The sequence below is a fragment of the Ambystoma mexicanum genome, chromosome 9 (genome assembly GCF_040938575.1).
Source record: "Ambystoma mexicanum isolate Mex_15411 chromosome 9, UKY_AmexF1_1, whole genome shotgun sequence".
In the NCBI taxonomy this organism is placed as follows: domain Eukaryota; kingdom Metazoa; phylum Chordata; class Amphibia; order Caudata; family Ambystomatidae; genus Ambystoma; species Ambystoma mexicanum.
In genome coordinates this window covers 1,065,626,660-1,065,648,854 of record NC_090931.1, presented here as the reverse complement: position 1 = coordinate 1,065,648,854, position 22,195 = coordinate 1,065,626,660, and the positions used below count along the sequence as shown (strand labels likewise).

General features: G+C 45.5%; 1 protein-coding gene across 16 annotated transcripts in view; it reads right to left on the bottom strand.

The window, feature by feature from the left end:
• BAZ2B (bromodomain adjacent to zinc finger domain 2B) overlaps window positions 1-22,195 on the bottom strand; it is a 2,602,315-nt gene that overhangs the window by 1,993,332 nt on the left and 586,788 nt on the right. For all 16 annotated transcript variants that reach the window (XM_069616356.1, XM_069616365.1, XM_069616369.1 and 13 more), the window contains one exon: window positions 1,403-1,578. In XM_069616356.1, coding sequence (XP_069472457.1) covers window positions 1,403-1,578 — 176 coding nt within the window. The remainder of the gene's footprint in view (window positions 1-1,402; window positions 1,579-22,195) is intronic.

Genomic DNA, 22,195 nt, shown 5'->3' with positions numbered 1-22,195 from the left:
TCCATGCTTGATGAGTTGCATAAAAAACCTCGGTGAATGTTCTTAGATGGCAAGTCTGTCTTTGAAGATTGGTCTATGGGTCTTGACAACAGGTTTTTAACATTCATTGTAGGTGGAAGAGGGGAGGGAGCTCCTTGGGTTCTACGTTTTACAGATGCCTCGCCTTTAAAGAGCATATAGCAAGAAAGACACACAGCTTAGTTTAAACTTTCTCTCATGCAGAAAATCAAGCCCTTCGTGCCAGAAAACAATTTCAGACCTGCTGTTCAAGCCTTGGCCCTCTCCCACCTGGATGTAAGCCCTTTGGGAAAGCATTTCAGCAACTACTCTGGCACCCCTGAGATGTGTCCTGCATGCTGCAGCACAACTCAAAGAACTCTGCAAGTTCGACCACATCAACCTGACCCTAATCGAGCTGCACTGGCTCCCGCTGCAAGCCTTTACCATCTTCAAATCCTACTGCATCCTCTACAAAGCATCACCCTGAAGTCCCCAACCTACCTCACTCAGAAACTCAGCATCTCTGGTGGCCTACGATCCACCAGAAGTAAGGACATGTGAAGACTTGAACTACTCTGATGCAGGAAGGAAAGAACCAGAAGCCATGCCTTCTCTGCTTACGATTGAAGACTCTAGAACCTCCTCATTGCCAACATCAGACTTGCCCCCACACTTTTACAGTTCAGGAAAGAGCTCAGCACTTCAAGGAATGGCTCCTCCCCAGCACGTAGGTCTAAACACCCTCCACCCTACCGGACACTGAGCGATCTCATCACCACTGTTCCCTTCCCTGGTTGCTTGAAGACCCCTTGCTGACAAATTGCCCACCTTTTCCCTCCCCTGTTAGCTCCTCATTCCCTGTTTCTCTGCTCCCATCACCGTGTTCTCCGTTGCCTCCCTAAGCTAGGTCCACGTTCAATAAATTCCCTAATAATAATAACAATATATTATTATGCACTAAGGTCTATCAATGTCCTCTGTTGCTAAATTCCCTTAAGAGGTCAATAGCTTTGTTCTAAAAGGGAAGGCATCCTATAGTCTTCATACATTTCCTATTACCATTTATTGGGAGAAAGTTGTGGTTATATTCCAGACTGTAGCATTACCCTAACCCCAACTTTAACCTCATCACTCAAAAACCAAAACAAAGTGTCAGGTAGACTTTACAGAAACGATCAAAAGTAGCTGAAGTAAAACCCAAACAATATAGAAAATAAAATCCATGAACCAGTCTGGAGGTCTGCAATTTAAACAAATGCTAGAAACAAAGAGGCTTCCGATGTGGACCCAAGTTAGTGAAAGCTGCACAAAGCTTGTTTAGTGCTGTTTCTGGGACCAGTAAAATGATTCCCTCTTGCAAAATATGATAAATAAACATACATGTATTGACCCATGCATTTACCTTTTCTTTCATTTTGCCATCATGGAGCTGGTTTTGGTCTTGGTTATATTTACGGCTGCTCCCTCCTGATGTTATAGACTTCACTGGTACTGAAGAACTAGGAGTGGTTATGGCAGATGTACAGTTTACAGATGATGATGTTGTTGCACTGTTTCCATTGATTACCCCATTCACACCTAGTGAAACAGACGGATGTTTTATTAAGCTCACAAAAGATTGTTAAATGCATTGCTGAGACAAGAACTGTAAAGATTTGCTTACATTTGGTGGCTTTCAGACAAAAGATACATTTTCCAGTTTCATTGAAAAAGGAGTCAGAGTTGTAAACATTACAAAACCACAGCAGTAATTTTTTCCGCCCCACTACTTAAGCTAGGAACACTCCTGTCTGACTTCCACATGATAGGTCTTATGTTTTCCGCATAGAATGCATGTATTCGTATGCGTTAGTAACTTGATACACTTGATATGCCATGCCTCCCAAATTAATGCTTATTGCCCTCCAAATGTCCTTCAAATATTAGAACACTACATTTGGTAATGGGAGTGATTTTGTAACATGAATAAACATATTCTATAAAATGGCTCGAGGATGAAGAAACGCCACATTGGCCTCTCTATGCCTCTAATTTAGCTGCATGTTAGAAGAGCATATCTATTAACTGAATTGTACAGTTTACTGTTCAGGACTCTGTAAACCCAGATTTGGATGCGTCCTTCTAAAGCTTTTCCAGGATTTACCACCTTGTCAGAGTAGCTCTTCCAACACTCATTGTCTATTAAAAGTCTGCTGGGATTGGCTAGAGGATCCTGATGAAGAAATTATCTGGAGTAGGGTACCATCATATAAAATACCATTCCTGCCAGCAACGAGAGTCTGTCAGCGAGAGTCTGTCAGAGAGTCTCTGTCAGAGAGAGTCTCTCTCTCTCTCTCTCTCTCTCTCTCTCTCTCTCTCTCTCTCTCTCTCTCTCTCTCTCTCTCTCTCTCTCTCTCTCTCTCTCTCTCTCTCTCTCTCTCTCTCTCTCTCTCTCTCTCTCTCTCTCTCTCTCTCTCTCTCTCTCTCTCTCTCTCTCTCTCTCTCTCTCTCTCTCTCTCTCTCTCTCTCTCTCTCTCTCTCTCTCTCTCTCTCTCTCTCTCTCTCTCTCTCTCTCTCTCTCTCTCTCTCTCTCTCTCTCTCTCTCTCTCTCTCTCTCTCTCTCTCTCTCTCCTCACAGCCCACTTAAGTTAGAGGTTAGAAACTGCAGAACATTGATGGCAAGATAGGTCAGTGTCTGTATATTGTGACAGGGTCACGAATCTGACACGGTGAAAAGGTAGTGGGGATCCCTCTCAAGCTGGAGGTAGTGAGGATCCCTCTCAATCTGGGCAGGAGGACTACCATGGTTCTTGCCAGAACCCATCCTGCTCCAAATGTAGGGTGTAGGAGTCGGAAATACCCTAGTTCCTGTTCCTTGATCATTTAAACACGCACATTTCTTTTATTTAAATAATATTTATTAAAGTAAAAAACAAAAGAAAAAAAAAATCATATAATCATAAACAATAGTAAGCTCTTATTTTAAGACTACCACTTCGTCTTGCCCTATGCATGTTTTGCAGAATACTGACCAGTGTTTTTTCTTTATCCAATGGACCACACGTACCAGGATTTTCTAGCACAGGAAACTCGAACCGGCAGCTCACCGGAGAGAGAGGAAGTGGCACGTAGAACAGCAGGAGCATACAACCAGCAATCCAGACACTCCGTTTCAGTTGAAAGCTAACTTTGAAATTCATTATACTGTTTGGAGGCCGCCATTACCAAAAGCTGGCAGACAAGTGTATAAAAAGGGGGTGGGGCTAAAAGCCTGTATATATGTCTTCACATGCCTATAACCCCAGCCTGGGGAAATGGAAGCCAGGAGTTGGCCCGGGGAAACAGCTCAGGTAGGAAACCAATGGAAGGAAAAGGGTAGGATAAAAATGGGCAGAAGATATAAAGCAGTGGGGGTTGTTCAGGTGAGATCAGGAGAGGAGAAAGTGGACTAAGAGACCAGGTGGAGGAAAGACGGTGCGGAGGAAGATTACAGAGAGCATGTGCAAGGTGAGGTATTGGTTAGTTAGAAAAAGTGGTATTTAGGTGTGAGGATTCGTGCAAGGTGAACAAGACTAAAGGGAGAGTGTAGCAGTGTGAGTGCAATTGAGAGGGAAGGTGACTGGAAGAGTGAATGGGGGGGAAGGTGAGAGTATAGTGGAAAGGGGAGAGACATATGGTGGAGTGTAGTATTGAAGTGGAGAGGGAAGAGCAGTAGAGTGCCAATGGGAGAGTAGGAAAGTGAAGAGGGCAGACTGCAGAGGACAGAGAGTAGTAGAGTGGAAAGGGGCGCATAGTAGAATAGAGTGTGGGGAGAAGTAGAGTGGAGAGGGGACAATATTAGAATTGTGAGAAAACTGAAGTGGTCTACCTAGCTAAACCCTGGGGATCTGTCACCCAGGTGGCTAGTACACGGCCATCGCTATTGGATCCAGTTCTTGGGTGTGGACTAGTGAGGGAGGATCACCTGGATGGGGGCCCTCGGGGAGTGGGACACCGATGGGTGAGACACGGATTCCCCTTCCTTCACTATCTTTTCCCCATCCTCTTCTGTAGGACATTCAAAACCAATGCCCCCCCCCCACCTCCTCTCTTGTTGAGGTAGTACATTGCCACTGTGTTGTCCGTCGTTATAAGGACATTCTTTCCCTGTACAGAGGGCCGAAAGGCCTTCAGCGCCAGTCTGATTGCCCTCAGCTCCAAAAGGTTGATGTGTAGTTTGGGCTGCGATGAGACCAACGACCGCGGATTGTCAGATCGTTGGTGTGGGCTCCTCACCCCGTGAGTGAGGCGCCTGTCACTACCGTTATCTCTGGCCATGGTTGCCAAAAAGGTTCCCCCTTGAGGATATTTTCCTTGCAAGCCCACCATAGGAGATCTTGAGCCACTTTGGCTGGGACTTGCAGAAGATCTGACATTTCCCCCGAAAATTGGGACCATTGAGTCCTGAGGGCCCATTGAAGGGATCTCATCCTCAATCTGGCCTCTGGCACCAGAAAAATGCAGGATGCAACGAGGCCTAGCAACCTTAGAAAGTCGAATGCCGGTAGATGTTGGTCATTTTGAAACTTTGTTACCATCTGCAGAACGTGGTGAGCTCTCTCCACGGGAGGCGAGGCTTTCCCATAGGAAGTATCCAGGACTGCTCTGATGAATTGGAGTCTTTGGCTTGGAATCATTTGTGACTTCTTGTAATTGAGGGAGAAGCCCAGTCTGTGTAAGAAGTGGCAGGTCAAGGCCTGATGTTCCTGGGCTCATTCGGGTGAACTTGCCCTGATTATCCAATCGTCCAGATAAGGGTAGACGCAAATCCCCCTTCTTCTGATACTCGCAGCCACCACCGCCATAAATTTGGTGAAAACCCTTGGGGCAGAGGTCAGCCCAAATGGTAGAACCCGAAACTGATAAGGAGATCCACCAATTGCGAACCTCAGGTACCGAGATGGATTGGCACATGAAAGTAAGCATCCTGAAGGTCCATTGAAACCAGCCAGTCCTGAAGCTGAAGAGCCTGAAGGATCTGAGAAAGGGTCACAATCTTGAACTTGTTCTTCCTGAGGAATTTGTTCAAATTTCTCAAGTCCAAGATGGGCCTCAATCCTCCATCCTTTTTGGGGATGAGAAAATAAGGGGAGCACCAACCCTTGTTCCTTTCCGCTACAGGTACATGTTCTAGTGCACCTTTCTCTAGCAGGGTTAAATTCTCCTGCACAAGGAGCGGGTTTGGAATTTTTACAGAGTTGGCTCTCAGTGGATGATTTTGAGGTTTTTGATGAAAAGGAAGGCAGTAACCATGGGTCACTATCTCTAGTGCCCAGGCATCTGACGTAATGCCACTGTTAGGACAGTTTTTCGGAAGTGCTACCCACTTCTTCAAATTTATTTTTATTTATTTATTTATATATTTATTACGCGCCGCAGCTCGCGAGCATCAGGGCGCGACAAAAACACGTAAGACGGAGTTCACAGGACTACATAAAGAAGAAAAGAGGAGGACTCAGGACAGTCCAGGCTGAAAAAGAAGTTAATTACCGGAAGAGTAACGTTTTCAGCTGCTTCCTGAATAAGGAGTGACTGCTTTCCAGTCTAAGATTGTCTGGAAGCTCGTTCCAGAGTGCAATGGCTTTAGTGGGGAAAGCTCTCCCGAGTCCGTTAGCCTTGATTCTAGAGTGGTTGACTTTAAGTAAGCCTTTTTTAGCTGATCTGAGGCAACGGCTTGGTTCGTACCAGCAAAATTCCCTTTTAAGGTAGGAGGGGGCCGTGCCGAATAGACAGCGATGGACGAGAGTCAGCGATTTGAATTTGATACGCTCCTCTATAGCGAGCCAATGAAGACCTATTCGGTCGTGAGTGATGTGCTCGCGCTTGGATTTGCCGGTGATAGTTCTAATAGCATTGTTCTGGATTATCTGGCATTGTTTGATGCAGGAGTTACTTGACCCAAGCATCAACGCATTCCCATAATCCAGTCGGGACAAAATTGTGGCTCTAGCGATGGTAGCGCTATTTTTGGCGTTGAGATATGGCCTGATACGGCGTAATAGTCTCTGATAGTATTGGCAGTTCTTTTTAAGGTATGAGACCTGTGCGTCTGCTCCTAGTGAGGATTGTAGGTATATGCCAAGAGTTTTCACTTTGCTTGATACTACAATGTTGGAGTCCTTAATAGTGAAGGACGAATAGACTGGGCCTAGCTTGGATAACGCTTTTGTGGATCCAAATGTCATAAGTTCAGTTTTTGAGCCATTTAGACACATCCAGTGGGCCTTCATCCAGCATTCTATAGTGTTATAGACTGCTGACAGCCTGTTGTTATCTGTATCTGTAATCATTCAACTGAGGCAGTACAAGACTCCACTCTTAGTATAAGACTGCACCACCTGAGTACATGGCAGCGTAAGCAGAGCAGCCAGGCTTATTTTAGGAGGGAGCGAGCAGTAGATACAGTACAAGTGAAGAATCCACAGAAACACAAACACTATGTATTGTAAAAATAAAGGATTTAAATACAGGTAGGCCCAGATAAATCTAGGGGTTAAGTAAGTACTAACACATTATATGAAAACACAATATAAAACACAACATTATACTTGAAATTCACAGACCCAAGTATAGACCTTATTTGGAACATTTAACAGTAGTTCTAGGGAGGTCAAACCCTTGTTATACACATTTAGTATACGTCAAGCCTATTCTTTGGGAGTAAAAGGCCAATGGTTACTTTCAGATTACATTCAGTAATACAAGGGCAGTAGGCCCTTACAGTTGTACAGTGACCCTTGGAACAAATCACATGAACAGTCACTGGACAATATACTTTTGGTGAATATGAAACACTTATCCTAGGTGCAGTAAAAACCTATAACTACTTTTGTCATAACACACAATTATACCAGGTGAGTAAAACCTAAGGATGTAATATACCATTACAGATGCTTTTGAAATCAGGGAATCCCAGATTGAGGTAAACAATAACTCTGGTAACTTGTTTTGGATGGCACAGTTAACACAAGGTAAGTAAAACCCACATACTTTAACTTCACAATGAAGGGGAAAGTAAAACCCAATGTCACACTTTACTGAATAGTTAGTCTAGGTAGGCAACAAGCTAATGTAGACTTATTAAGGACAGGCTAGCAGCAAGTCAAGGGAAGCAAGACCCAGTTGGGGGACACTCATACAGTTATCCTAACAGGACTAACCTGGTGATACCAACAGTTGGAGGACAATCATACAATTACCCTACAGGAATAATCTGGTGAAACCAACACATTACTTTTGTAAAGAGGCACACTCTAATCACAGGAGAGTAAAATACCTTCACATCTACTTTCTATTAGAATGGCAAAACAGTGGCTAAGGAAGAAAAGATGTTAACCATACTTTTAAGAATAGTGCATCACACATTCAAGTGTAAGAACTTTTGTAACTGTTCACTCTTAGAATTACAGTTACCAACCAACTCTTTACAAGTAAGTAAACCACTTCATTTCTTTTCTAGGCAGAAGTCCCAATCCATTCAAAGTCTTTCCCTTATACTTGGAGCATGAGTGTTCTCAGTGGCAGAAGGGGGGTCACTAGGACTAGTGACCAACAGGCACTGTTAGAAGAAATTCTTTAGTAGTAAAAGTCAGCGTTTCCTTAGGAAAACTGGCAAACAGGTGAGTACTTTACTTTAGAGTTAGAAGACGGTCGAAGGGCTTCACAGAAGACACCACAGCAGGAGTCTAGCAGTGGGACTGGGTGCACTGGACGAGGGACATCCCAATCACAGAAAACACCCCAGGACTACACAGATATCCCAAAAGGCTTAAGGTAAGTATATACCCAAGCCAACACAGTACCTCAGCAATGAAGAAGAGATTGCAGCAGAACTTCAGGGACTGCAGCCAAATACCCAGTCAGTGGATTCCTTGTCCTGGAGAATAAACACAAGACCTCAGAAGGGACTTTGCAGCAGGGCTCGATGAAGAAGGCTCTAGGCAAGATTTCTCTCACGGCTGAATGCTGTTCTGGCGCCTTTTCAAGGAGCACAGAAGAAGAAGACAGAAAATTGCGGTTCAATTCTCGTCGTTTTAAAGGTCCAGCACTGTTGTGAGGGGACTTTTCAGACTCGATTCGTGTCTCTGGAGATACACCAAGATGCTCACAAAGTTTCAGCGAGATTCGAAGTTCGGAAGACCGTGCACTGCACAGTGGCAGGGGGTCCCATGGCATCGGGGTATTGCAAGAATGCAAGGTCGCAACAACCCGTGGGATGGCTCAAAATGCAGGTATTCTTGAGTCTAGTGGGTCTCACCAGGCTCTGGGTTCGAGCCGTCGTTTTCAGAGTCCCCAGGTCGATTGGAAGGAAGGGCTGCAGCAGGCTCAGGTTACACAGCAGGCTCTACGGTCGCTGGAAATCGTCTCTGCCGCTTTTCCTTCATCATCCTCTTCGGTTTCAGTTCCAGTGGTCGACATGACTTCATCTTCCAGGTTTCCAGTATTTATCAGGAACTACAGCACAACCTCTGCATTCTCTCCCTGCATTTTACAAGAAAGGGGCGTCCGGTTGCCCAATCAGGACAGCCAGCCCCCCACTGGTATTTGTCCCAGTTGAAGCAAGGCGGAAGACAAAGGAAGGGGAAGTTTTGGACTCCTCCCCCACTTCCTGTGCTTACAGACTGACTGGAGTCTAGGTGGGGTGTCCAGTGGACTCCCGCCGAAGACAAACTCAAACAAAGGAATTTCCCGCCCTGGATGTCAGAGGAAGGAACAAGAAACGACAAGAAACACTAAAATGGCAGAAAAAGAAGACGGGGGGGATTTTGGTAAAATGAGCACCCATAGGTGCCTTTACTGCAGCTGTGATCACAGCCCACGGTAAAGGTGCACCAATTTAGTAAAAGGTATCACTGCCACCAGCCATTAATGGTAAGCTTGTCACTAACAGAATTGTTACAGTTTTAGTGTGAAAGGGGATACATTGCATCTCCCCAGCACTCCACATAAGGTGGGGTGTGCTGGTTTCACCTAACAAAATGTAAAAGGGAACCAAATATCCTTTCTACCCTTGGGAACTGTAGTTCACTCAAGGTTAGCACAAGAAAGTTAAATGGGGAGCCCCTAGGGTAACCCAGCAACAACAGGCACTTATTGCCAATAAGTTGTTAAACATGATAACTTTAAAAAGACACTATTGAGAGTTTTAAAAATGACACCCATAAAAAGAGTTAAAGATTAGGTGAGTGTGGAAAAAGATTCCCACTCACTGAGGTAATAATGAAAAATATCCCACTAGAAAAGCAAAAAGTTCTGGAGTTGAACCAGGAAAGGAAGATTTACCAGCTCTGTGGAAATCCTACCTAAAAGCCCTGCCATTCGTCCAGGTACAGAGTGATTCTGCCTCCCACGGGGGTCTTGTGGGTGAAGACCTCAAAGTGGCTTTGCAGCAGCTGCAGCAGTGGCTGAGGAGGTATTAGCCGCTGCTGGGGCTGATGTAGCAGCTCTCCCTTTTCCACCACAAAAGGGTTTTTTCTGTTGGCCTCTTTGACTGGCCTGCCCCATACCTTTTCCAAAAGAGGAGTAGAAACGAAATGGGCAACTCCTCCAGGAAGATGAGCCTGCGTAAGAGTGTTGTTGAGGCTGTTTTATAGCAGTGCTAAGTGATTTCGCTGCCGCTTTTGAGGTCTGCAGCTTCACCAAGCTCTCGTCTGCCTTGCTGCCAAACAACCTCAAGCCGTCAAATGGCATATTGAGTAATCTAGACTGCACATCAGGTGCAAAGCCAGATTTCCTCAGCCATGCAATTCTGCGTAGGACCGTGCTATATGCCATGGACCTGCTTATACCATCAGCAGTGTCCAGTCCTGACTGAAGGCATTCCTCCATAGCCTCTTTACCATCTTTTACTATCGCCAGGAAACCATCCCGTTCCTCACCTTCCGGGATGCGTTCAGCCGCTGATGTCATGCAGTCCCACAGGGTATATGTAAATCTTGCTAAAGTACAAGTTACGTTAGTCGATTTAAGGGCCATCCTGCCCGGAAAAAAAACTTTCCGGGGCCAAGCATCAACTTTTTTATCATCCCTGTCTGGTGGTATTGAGGGGTAAGCTGATTGCCTAGTGGAGGTTGCAGCTTCAGGAGAAGTGTCTAGGCCACTGGCATTTTGGAGACAGTCATAAAGATCTGTTATCTTGGAATTCGGGTCCACTAGCTCCTCTGGGACCTTTCTGGCTCCAAACCTACTCCAGCTGAAGTAACTTCAGAGGAGTGTTCTTCAAAAATGGATGATATGGATCTGAGAAATTCCTGTCTGGGTTGAGGATGGAAAGCTTTTTCATGTAAAGAGGTTGGTATCGATTTAGGCATGGGCAATGGCATTGACTTGGGTATCGGGATTAACTAATGCCTCGATAAAAGGCATTGAAGGCGTCGCTAAAGACGACGCTGGCTTTGACGCTTTCGAAGGAGGCTTCGATACTGTCGAAGAAGGCTTCGATACAGTCAAGGGTGTCGATGCTACTTTCGTCGTCAGTTTCGACGCAGTAGTCGTCCACTGTGTCGAGTCGAATTTTGATTTCGATGTTGATTCAGCTACCAGCAATTTATGCACCAGAGGTTTTGTTTTAGTACGAGGCGTCGGGGAACTTTCCCTTGATGACACACTCGACTCTTTTTCGCTCTTGCGTGTTTAGTCTTTGATCTCCTCTGTCACTTTTAGAGTGGGCAGATGCATGATCTCCACGCGGCATCTTCGAGGGGGTCTCGGCCGCTTTCTCAAATATTTTAAGCATCGAAGCCCAAAAGGCCTCCCATTTTTCAGGGGAATCATGCTTGGATGGATAAGTCACTCTCCTCTCAGAGGAGGAAGAAGACCTGTGATGTCGCTTTTTTGACTTCTTAGTCGAAGACGAGGAAGATTTCCTCGAGCAACTCTTCGATCTCGACCTCCTTGACCCATGTAGAGATTTTCGATCAGCTTCGTCTGAATCTTTTTGACTTGTAAGTTTCCTCCCCCATCGCCAGCTTACCTCTCCGTTCCCCAAGAGCCTTATTGGACATGGCCCGATAGGAACCGCACTCGTCAAGCCGATGGTCTAGGCTGAGACACCAGAGGCAATTCCGATGGGGGTCGGTTATTGACATTTTCCTACCACACTTCTGACATTTTTTGAAACCTGTCTTGGGTGTGGTGGGGGTAGATGACGAGGCCATCATCGAGAAAAAACCTGATGCGGTGTTCGTGACACGAAGCAGTTGCTCGGAAAAAACGGAACCGAGGTAACAGGCGCTGTTTGAGCCCTTTATACAGTGGATGATGTCGATGCTCTAACACAGCGTCCTCTGGTGAAAAAAGAATTCCGAAGCAGCAAAGCTGGGAGACAAGATAGCTAAAATGAGGAATACGTGGGAGGACACAATCTATTCAAAGGTGTCTCACTGACTAGTCTCAGAGGATCTGTCATCCAGGTGGCCAGGACACGACCATCACTTTTGGATCCAGTTCCTGGGGGAGGACCAGAGGGGGAGGATCACTTGGGTGAGGGTTTTTCAGGGAGTGGGGGACCTGATGGCGAGACGCGGTATCCCCCCATATAACAGCCTTACACCACCCTATCTGGGAACTGTAACCCCTCCTTCCCTACACAAACACTTTCACACAGACATTCTGCTCTGGGAGAAAACAGACTCATACTAGAGCATTGTACCCGACATGTACCACTGCTATGGTCAGGCAATTACTGTTAACAACTCACACCTGACTCCATTAAGCTTCCCCACACGGATAAAAGGCGGAGCACGAAAGCACACTCTGAGCGAGGCACAAACAGAGTTTTCCAGATGGCAGCTGAACGAGGGGGGAAAGGTGGCAAACCGAGAAGGGAGAGCAAGGAGGGAGATACCCTTGACCTTTCCAGCGAGAATGTGTTACTTTCCAGAAACCTACAGATAAAAAGGTGTAAGGGCAGCAAACCAGACTGAAGAATCCTGCATTGTGTTTCGGAGATACCCGGGGCCCTCATGCCTGACTGGCCGAGTCGGGGAGAAGCAGCAGCCGCTGTGGTACCGTCCTTGGCTCCAGAATCAAAGCAGCGCCAGAGAGATCAACAGATCTGGTGAGTTGGGGAGACCGATGCAAGACCGATCTGTGTTGAAGTCAAGGATGCAAGCTGCAACATTGTATGAAGAGCGAAGAATATGAACATATGGGATGAAAACTGCTCAATTGCCAATGGATGTTTGAACTTTAATATGAATCAGAGGAGGTACGAGACAAAGTAACAGTGTTCTGGCCCCGCAGGTGTACTCAATCGAAGGTCTGTGTGTGATGTACCCAGCCAAGAAGTGGCAGAAACAAAAACAACAATGTGCAACTTCTGGATGAAGTGAATCGAAGTGGTCCCACAATGATTTAAGAAAAATCCATCGCACAGTCGATAGTCTTCGAATTTTGTTAACAAAAAGAAAGCAAGATTATAAGGTCTGAGCCCGATCGAGGGAGACCAATTATGAACTTGTGTTTAAGGGTGTCTGAGCCTGATCGAGGGAGACCCGTGGTCTGAGCCCAAAGTGAGGGAGACAAATTGTGAATTTGTCTTTAAGGGTGTCCAAGCCCGACTGAGGGAGACCCGTGGTGAACAATCAACCTGAGAACTTGTGAACTGTGAAAATCCTGATGAGAAAGGCACTTTGTTTGTTATGCCAGGCACTCTGCAATAAGAGACTTTTATTGGGAAAGAGCCTTTCGCGCAAAAGGCCCAGATACCTATGTTTTGAACCACATCCTCGTTGCAGAGAAGCCAGAGTACGTTCAAAGCTTGAGTGTGCCACCTTTTTCTGTGCTGAAAAAGTGGGGAGGGAAGCCAACTGCCCAACTATCCTGATATTTGGTTTCTTGAACACTTTTCTTTTTGGATACATTGTTTTTTTGTAACTTTATTGGAACTTGCACAGATACATCACAATAGCGTCCTTTTCAATCTTGTACTTGTTTAGATACATCATATCCTTACCAGGAACATGCTATACATAGGTTCATAACATCTCTGAGGCATCCTCCGCTTTACTGATAGATATTGTTTGCACCTGCCCCATAAGTCCATGGGGCGAGTTTGACTGGGGAATAATTCAGCATACGTTTCTTCGCAGTCATTCACCCATAACACATCTCTGTCCCAATCGGTCTTGGTATGCAGGTCTATGTTCTTCCACCTCATCAATATTGTCCGTTTTGCCAGCAACAGGCAGATAGTTAAGGATTTCAATCAGGCGACACAACTTGGTCTCAGCCTAGTACGCAGCACGCAACTGAAATGCTTATCTTTTTATGCTATATAGATTCAATATTGAGATGGTACACCACTCATATCACACCACCTTTTCAAATACTCCGGGCCACAATGGACCATGAACCAGGCTGGTTGATAAAATACCATATTTATTCATTTATTTTAAAATTCAAAAGAAATCATAACATTTTTAATGTGGGGCGGCAATCAGCAATGGGGTGATAATTACAATGAGAATGTGAGCAATTGACTGGGTTTAACCTTCTAGTGGAACATATAGACAGCACAGCAGTTTAAGAGCACTTTTTGGTTTAGGAAAGATAGCACCAAAGTTAGGATTTCCACCTGCAATGTTCCCTCAACCCACAAATAATTAATTCTTAGTGGATAAAAAGAAGCAGCAGGTAATCAGGAATAAGAGACAGGAAACGGAATCCAAATCTGACCTTCCCTCCCCAAATAAGAGAAAAACGGATTTTAAACCCCTTGCAATGTTATGAAATGGCACTCGGAAATAGACAAATAAATAATGAATGTGTGTTAAAAACCTTGAAGCAAATATAATTTCTCACTAAAACAACAATACAAAGACACTAACAATCACAAACAATGGGTTACCAAAAGCATACAGTTCGAAAATGAGTGGAACGTTAAAAACAGATTGCAGCAAAATGACACGTTGGAAACTTTGCACATTTTTCAATTCCCACCTGAAATTACCCAAACTATTTTTTATAAAAGCGGGTGAAATACACAGATTCGGAGTGCGTTTTTTTGGCTGGGGAATAGAGGTATATCCCAGGGATATTCTAGAAGTGAAACTAGATCTCTAGCAGGTAAATTGGAGGAGTTATGCAAGATATAAAAAGGTGCACTTTGAATAAAATGGAGCTGTATAATAGGAAAGGAAATCAGTTGTGACAACAACAGTTTTATTTTACACTAGAGTATTCAGGCTAGGCCCCCAAAGTTGGACACAGTAAGAGCCAGGGTTGATTCGCGATTTCAACCCCATCATCCCAGCGCCCAACCCTGGTGGAAACCAGTCCAATCACTCGAAAGAGGACTAATGGCTTAGGATTACACAAGACAAAATTACTAAAGAGATGGCGCTAGCACTAGAATTCAAGGGCAGGGTTGCAAGAATGATTCTGACAGTTTGAACAAGTTATCAGGATAAGGATAGGATGACTTAGAGAGTGGGATAAGGACAAATACAAGATAGGCTATGGGTTTAAATGTGGTGGCGATTATACTCACAGTCCACTTTTTAGTTTTGAGATTTTTGGACCGTCAACTGTTGTGGTCACTACACGGCAGCACGCCTGGCAAACAGATGGGCAGTACTGGTCAACGGATGGCACTGGACTGGAATGGCAATTCTGCTCACTGGATACTAAAGGTCAGCTGGATGGCGGGATGGCAGGATGGCATGCAGTTAGTGGTATCTGGATGCTTCCCAACCACACCACAGCTTTCCCCTTTGGTTATTAAGGAAATTTAGTGGGGTTTCAAAATTGAGGCCTTGTTGGGATAGGATCAGCAATGCTCAGGGTTTTGCAGTGGGCAATGCTTTGGCCTTGTAGTTGGAATCTAGAATCTGGATGGATGGAACAGGAACGCAGCGCAGGAACGTCAGGAAGAGTGTGCGTCTACAATCTTGTCAGGGAATCTTATTTATAAGGCATAGTGACATCATCAAAGTATATGTCTGGGGCAGGCTTAACTAAACACGCTTCTAACAACGGGATTGGACAAGGGTGATAGTCTCTGCCTCGCTCTCAGCTGATTGGATTTCAGGAAAATTATGTCAGATTTATGATGCGAGTTTTACAATGATTTTGCCACAAACATACATTTATACAATTGCAATCTCTTAGCAAATTATAAACGCAGGTTACATATTTTGTGCAGCACTGCTATCAGTCCAATCCTCCAGTCCGTGAGACCTTGTTTCGCCCTTCTACCAGTTTTTCGCACTTTTCAATGGGATTTATATTACTCAAAATTCTATAACTTTATACATGGATATGGATTATCATAAGGGATGTATGTACAGAAATGTGCATTTGCAACATGGATGCTTTTCTTGTAATCCGCCATACTTTGCCATTTCTGTCCCTAAGGTGTCAGTGAATTCTACCATGTCTTAAAAGAAAGCCCAAAAATCACTTTTACAATGCAAAAATTCTCAATGCGTACAAAGTCTTGCTGCAGAGATAAAAGTCTTTAAAGTTTATTTATGAAATAGTTTTTGGAAACAAATGTCAGTCCTTAGTCACTGGATCATTTTTGTTTTCTTCCTTCAACTACTAACAACTGTCATTTCCTTCAAAGCAAGGTGGGGGTTTCTAAGCTTAATTGAAGGTTTATTGCCCCTTCACACTTCAAACGTCCTTGACCTGGGAGTTCCATTGTCAGTGGGTTAGCCTAGACTAGATTCTTTCCAACCTAGTAATTATCATTTGGGTGTTAGTATCTGCTGAGTTTATGGTGTGGCTCCCTTCCTTAGGGGGAAGCTTTTCGCTCTGCCATCTGGAATAACTTGTTTTTGAGAGCTTGCAAATTCTACCCATGCGTTTTAAAATCTTTATTTTCTTATTTTGGGTCCCAAATTAAAACAAACCTGTGGAATAAAATAACCCCTGTGTGAATTATCACCAACAACACAACCCCTCACATTGCTAGGTAATGCAAGCTTTCATTTAACAATGTACTTTTTAAACGGGCCATTTTTTTTCTTTTAGTTTGCAAAGGCCCATTTTTACATTTGTGGAGAAAAGCTAGCATTTCTTTCTTTAAACTTGGTTCGGTAGCTCCATCAGATTCCCACACTTTCTTTGCAGCCATAGTAATTTTCTTGAAAGTAGGAGTTTTGTCTGAAGCACAGATATATTGAAACTGACCTGGCTCAGAGAGTTCGAGTCTCTTTGAACTGCTAACCTTTCAATACTATTGGAAAGAAATATACGTGTGTTCCCGTGCGAGTAAAAGTGAAGTTCCTTGTTGATTTCTCTCACAGTTGGTTTGACAGGGCCTGTCATTCAGAAATCATGCCTGGTTTTGCTGAGTCACAATGAGATATATTGGGCATGGCAGCCCTTAATAATCACAGTGATTTAAGGAATAACAGATGGAAATAGCATCAGAGCAGCATTTCTTTTACAGATGATAAAGTTAAAAATTAAAGGGGAATTTTGGGGTTTTGCAGCAAAACAATGCTGCTTTTTCACTTTCTTCCTTTTGTGTATGTAAGAGCACACTGGCACGCTCCCTTAGTGTACCCCCTTGTTCCATCCTGCCCCTATGTGCTTGGCTCATGTGCAGCAACAAAAAGATGCAGCCATCTTTTTGTTGCTGCAAAAATGCAGTTTTGAGGTCATAGCACACATAGGAGCCAGAGCAGCCATTTTGCTGTTTCTGCGCATATGCAGCTTGGTGATGTAGGGAAATACCGTTGAGTGGGTCAATATATCCCACAAGAGATTGAGTATTTTGCACCATGTGGGGTTCATTTTCCCCACTGCGCCCAATAGACACACAGTTGGGGTTCTCTCAATGGGACAGTCTGACATTGCATCTAATGCGTCACACACAGACGAGTGCATGACCATGTGGATGGTGTCTGCCTCTTCACTTCCGCATCTGGGAAATCTGCCGTCCACTGAGGGGAATATGCGTTTCAGTTTGGCTGGTGTGTAGTATGTTCTGTGTTTTATTTTATAGTGTATTAGTCTACAGTCCTGTGCCCAGTTCTCTTTTGCTCTCTGGACTAGCGGTTCCCGGGTTGTTGTTATAATTTTATATAGTGTTGAAGCTGACGTTTTGGCCATCCCTGCTGTGAACATGTATCCCAGACCCAAGTGTATTGCGGGCTCCGTTGGAAATATTCCAATATTAGCTATGGCCGTTCTTATGCACAAATAGTGCATTTTTTGCCGTGGCAGGTTTCCCACAATCCCTTTAATAATTTCCCATGCAATACATTTCTTGTCTGGAAAGTGGTCTCCGAACTGATTGATGCCCTTGCTTCCCCAATGTGTGGCTGTCTCAGAGTCCTGTGTGGGTGAGAGGTAGGGAGCGTTCCATAGTGGCATGTTTGGAGTGTACAACGCTTCATTCTTGTGCAGCCCTGCTATCCTGGCCCAAGCAGCACCCGTCACCAAGACTGGGTCAGTGGTATTAGTGCTCCAGGTGCGTGCCATTGCCACTTTATGGAGGAGTTTTACCAGATTTCTGATTCGTGTTTCAGTGTTTGCGTGTTGTGGGTGCAGATAGGTGGATGCCCATAGTGTGCCTGTGCTGCCAGAAAATACATCTCGAAATCTGGTGCTGCCAGGCCACCTTGGGAGTATTGATTTGTGAGCCCATGCCAGCTTATTCTAGGTTGGCCGTTCCAGACTAGCGTTGTGCACTCACATTGAATTCTCGAGAAAGAGGATCTACCAGGCCATACTGGGACTGTGTTGAATAGATAGAAGAGTTTAAGCAGAATAATCATCTTGACCAGCGCGAGTTTGCTCTTCAGGGAAATCGGTAGAGATCTCCACCCTTCAAGCTTAGTGCACAATGTCTCCGCCAGTGTTTCGTAAATGAATGTGCGGGTCAGCTGTGCTGTCCTCGCCACCTGCAACCCAAAGTACTTGACATGGACGGGGTTCCAAAGGAGACCGTTGAGATCGGTGGGTTTGGTGGCGTCATCTGTGAGAGAGAATATTTCAGATTTAGTGGAATTTAGTTCAGAGTATTCCCCACATTTTTGGACTGCACCCAGTACCTTACCCAAACCATAGTCAGGGTTCTTTAAGTATAGCATCATGTCATCAGCGTATAGTGTGACCATCTCCATTTTATCTACAAGAGGGATACCCATTTTACTGTATCTGGCCCTCAAAATGTCGGCCAATGGTTCTATTACCTGAGTAAATAATAGAGGAGTTAGCGGACAGCCCTGTCGTGTGCCTCTCATCAGATTTAATATTGCCGATAGTGTACCACTGACGCACACTCTAGCGTAAGGTTGCATGTATAGTACCTTGACCCATTTTATGAAATTGTGTCCAAATCCGTAATTATGTAGAACCCTGAACATGAATGGCCAGTAGACAATGTCGAAGGCCTTCTGCATGTCCAGTGCCAGTGCGACCCCCTGGATGTTTTTCGGGATTGTGGCAAGTACATTGCAACAGCGGTGGATGTTCGTTGCTCTGGACCTGTCCGGTATGAAGCCGGCTTGGTCTTCGTGAACCATGTGCGACATTAGCAGGGTTAGACGGAAGGCTAGGATCTTGGTGAAAATGTTTGTATCCGTGTTCATCAGCGAGAGCGGTCTGTAAGAACTGCATTCTTTGGGACACTTCCCAGGTTTCAGGAGGAAGGTGATTATAGCCTTGCGGGTCATTCCTGGGAGCTCCCCTGCCGCCAAGGCTTCAGACCAGACGCTGTGTAGTTTTGGGCACTAGAAGACCTGCAAATTCTTTATAAAACTCAGCCCTGAGGCCATCAGAGCCCAGTGCATTACCGTTTGGCAGTGTTTTAATGGCTTTGGCTATTTCCTCCTGGGTGATCGAGATTTCTAGTGCAGCCTAGGCTGTGGGGGACAGGAACGTTGTTGGTATATCCACCAGGTAGCCATCTATGTCTTCCTCCGTGGCCGTACTTTGGGGGGGTATAGGTGTGAGTAAAGGTCGTAGAATACTTTCTCTATTTCTGCCTGGTCTGTCACCACCACCCCGTCCAAACGTGTTATACAGGGGATAGCCATGTTACCGCACTGACCCCTTACCATCCTGGCTAGGAGCCTGCCTCGTCGCTCCTGCTCTCCATAGCGTCTTGGCGCAGCTGGCTTGTCGAAATAGCAAATCTCTCACTCCGTCACTGCTCTATACTCCTCCAAATGAGTTTTAATTTCCTATTTAATTTGGGGACTGGGGTTTGTGACGTATTGGTACTGTAGTTCAGCGATTTCCCTTTCTCGTCTCTTTAATTCTCTACGGATATCTTTCAATACACCAAATTCTGTGGACATATCTACTCCCTTTATTTGTACCTTGAAGGCTTGCCATAGTATCGCTTGCGTCTCTACTGTGCCTTCATTGTGTTAAAAATATTCCTCAACGTTTTGAGTTAAGGCCGTTTTATATACGTGGTCTGTCATTGCTGTTGCCTTGAATCTCCCTGGGGGCCTCTGTGGTGTAGCTTTAGAAATATGCATTGAAATCTGAATTGGCGAGTGATCCGACATGGTTCTAGGGTGTATTTTTGCCTCGGTTACCCAGCTCTCTATGAGACAGTAGCCAGACATCAATTCTGGAGTGCATGTCATGCACCGATGAGTAGACCGTGTATGCTCGCTGTGTACCATGTAAAGAGCGCCACGCATCTCCGAGACCCAGGTCAGTCATATGGGTGTGTATCATGCGGGCAGCATTAGTGAGTGGCCTAGGGCTATCAGATGTGCGGTCCAGATTTGTATCGAGAATGGTGTTAAAGTCGCCTAAGCTTGTTATCAGTGCTGAGGGATATCTGGTTACTTTCCCAAACAGTACAGAGTAAAAGTCCGGATCATCTATATTTGGCCCATATATATTCATGAGTAGGACCTCTTCCGCCAGTCTGCCATGTACCAGAAAATAGCGGCCCCTGGGGTTGCTGTCTGTGCTATAGTGTGTAAACGGGAGTGATCTGTGTATCAAAGTCAGCACTCCACGTGCCCTACTGGAGTATGTCGTGTAGTGGCGTTGAGTGCCCCAGCCCGGGGCTATTTTCGCTGCTTGATGCCCTAGTAGATGGGTTTCTTGTAAGAATACTATTTGGGGTCCCAGTCTGTTAATATATGCTATAGTTTTCCTCCTTTTAACTGGTGCCCCCAGCCCACATACATTCCAGCTTAACAGTGTGATCCCGTCATTGAGTGCCTTTGCCATAAGTGACCAATCCACTTACCAAGTACGGGATAAGTGCCTGGACGTGTCATTGGTCTGTATCTGTGCTTTTTTAACTTTAATGCCCCACACAACAAACCCCACCCCCAGAGTTCCGCAAACTTCAACTATGTTACTCCAATCACTCCCCCAAATCCCATTACTCCAATTGATTTTTCTGAGACGTGCACCTGCAACAGGGTGCCACTGCTGCGGCAGACGGGGCCATTTGCCCTTGTGGTACTGCCTGTAATGGTACCAGACGTTTGTTACTTGTACACGCAATGAAAATGATAGCATCCTCAGCTATTTACATATTCTATTTAGTCTGGCATGCATCCTCCCAAGCATTTATGTTTGTTGTCGTCTTCTGTGCTGCATCTTCTCCATACCCGTGTTTCCTATTGTGGACTGCTTAGAGTAGTTTCGGCAGAGTTCGATGTTTGTTTGTGTTGTGTCGGGATGTTTGCTTCCACAAAGCTGGCCGCCTCTTCGGGAAACAGGAAAAAGTAAGTCTTTTTCTTGTACTATATGCAGAGTCTTGCCGGATACAGCATCGCATATGGGACTTTCCGGTCTCGTAGCATTTTCTTGACTCCCACGAAGGAATGTCTCTCTTGCTGGACTGCTAGTGTATAGCCCAGGAATATTTGTATCACATTGGAGTCTAGTCTTAGCTCTTGCTTGTCTCTGGAGGCTCTCAGGATCAGATCTCCATCCCTGTCGATCATCAATTTCGCAATGACGGGTCTGGGGTAGGCTCCCGGTTTGGGTTGTGGTGCCAGTGACCTATGCGCTCCTTCGACGATAAACATAGTTGACCAGCCAGAGTCTCCAAGCAGGTGTCTGATCAGCTTCTCCACTGCCAGCTCCATTGGGCCTGCAAGAGCCTCCTCCGGCACTCCGATTATACGAATGTTGTTGCGTTGCAATCTGGCCTCCAAGTCCTCGCATTTAAGTTTCACTAATGACAGGTCTTTCCCCATCTCTGTCACTGTGTTTCTTAGCATTTCTAATACATCCTCTGTCAAGCTGATACGGGTCTCCGCCTCCGTGATGCGAATGGTTGCTTTTTCTAGCTGATTCTTGATGGTTGCCACGTTTGCGTTAATTCCATCTAATTTGTCATTCAGGGCTGTGAAGCTTTGCTGCATTTCCGTAAAGACAGCCTGAGGGTCCATGGTTGCTGTCGGTGTGGCGGCTGTATGTTGGGGTCTGTTCCGCAGTCACATCTGCCATGTTTCCTGTTTTGACCACAGTCGTGTACTTGCCTATGGCACCTTTACCCTTCTTTGGGCCTGCTCCTTTGGGCATCGTCTGCTTGCGCAGTGTAGGTGTTGTTCCCAGTCTTTCCTCTCACCAGGTGCGAGTGGAGGGCCCTGGTGGCCTCTGAGGTCTCCTAGCTGTAGTTCTTCGTGGGGTCTGACCCTGCTTGTACCTGTCGCGTTCCTGTGAAGGGGTCTGGTTCCATTCGTGGAGCACGGGCGCAAAAAGTATTGTCTTCATTAGCCTGGCAAGTTAAGGGCGGTGCTTCGTTTTTCCACGTCGCTGTTTTGCTGCTGTGGCTCTGGTCTAAACTGAAAGACTATTGGAGCAGTGAGCCTAGCATGTATTCCACGTATCCTGCATGTTGCAGAATCAACTCTCTGAAGTTGTGGGTACCGTAGTAACGTAATCCCATCTTTGGACAAGGAGCCTTTCCCTTTAAGGCAACCTACCGAGCAAGCCACGCCCCATGGGTCCAGGAAGTAAAACTCAGAGCTCCGAGCCCTTGCGGCGTGTAGCCCGGCAGAGTTAAGGGCGGTGCTTCAATTTTCCACGTCGCTGTTTTGCTGCTGTTTGGCTCTGGAGGCTCGAGGCACCGGGCACGCTTACAGCGTGGAACAAGACCATAAGAGTTCTTGCCTAGGGGGGCGAACAGCAGAGGCAGTGGAACCGACCTGCATCCAGGAAAGGAGTTTGCCCTGAAGGTAACACAAGGTGGCAATCTCAAACTCCATCCTGTGTCTTGTGTTTAATCTCA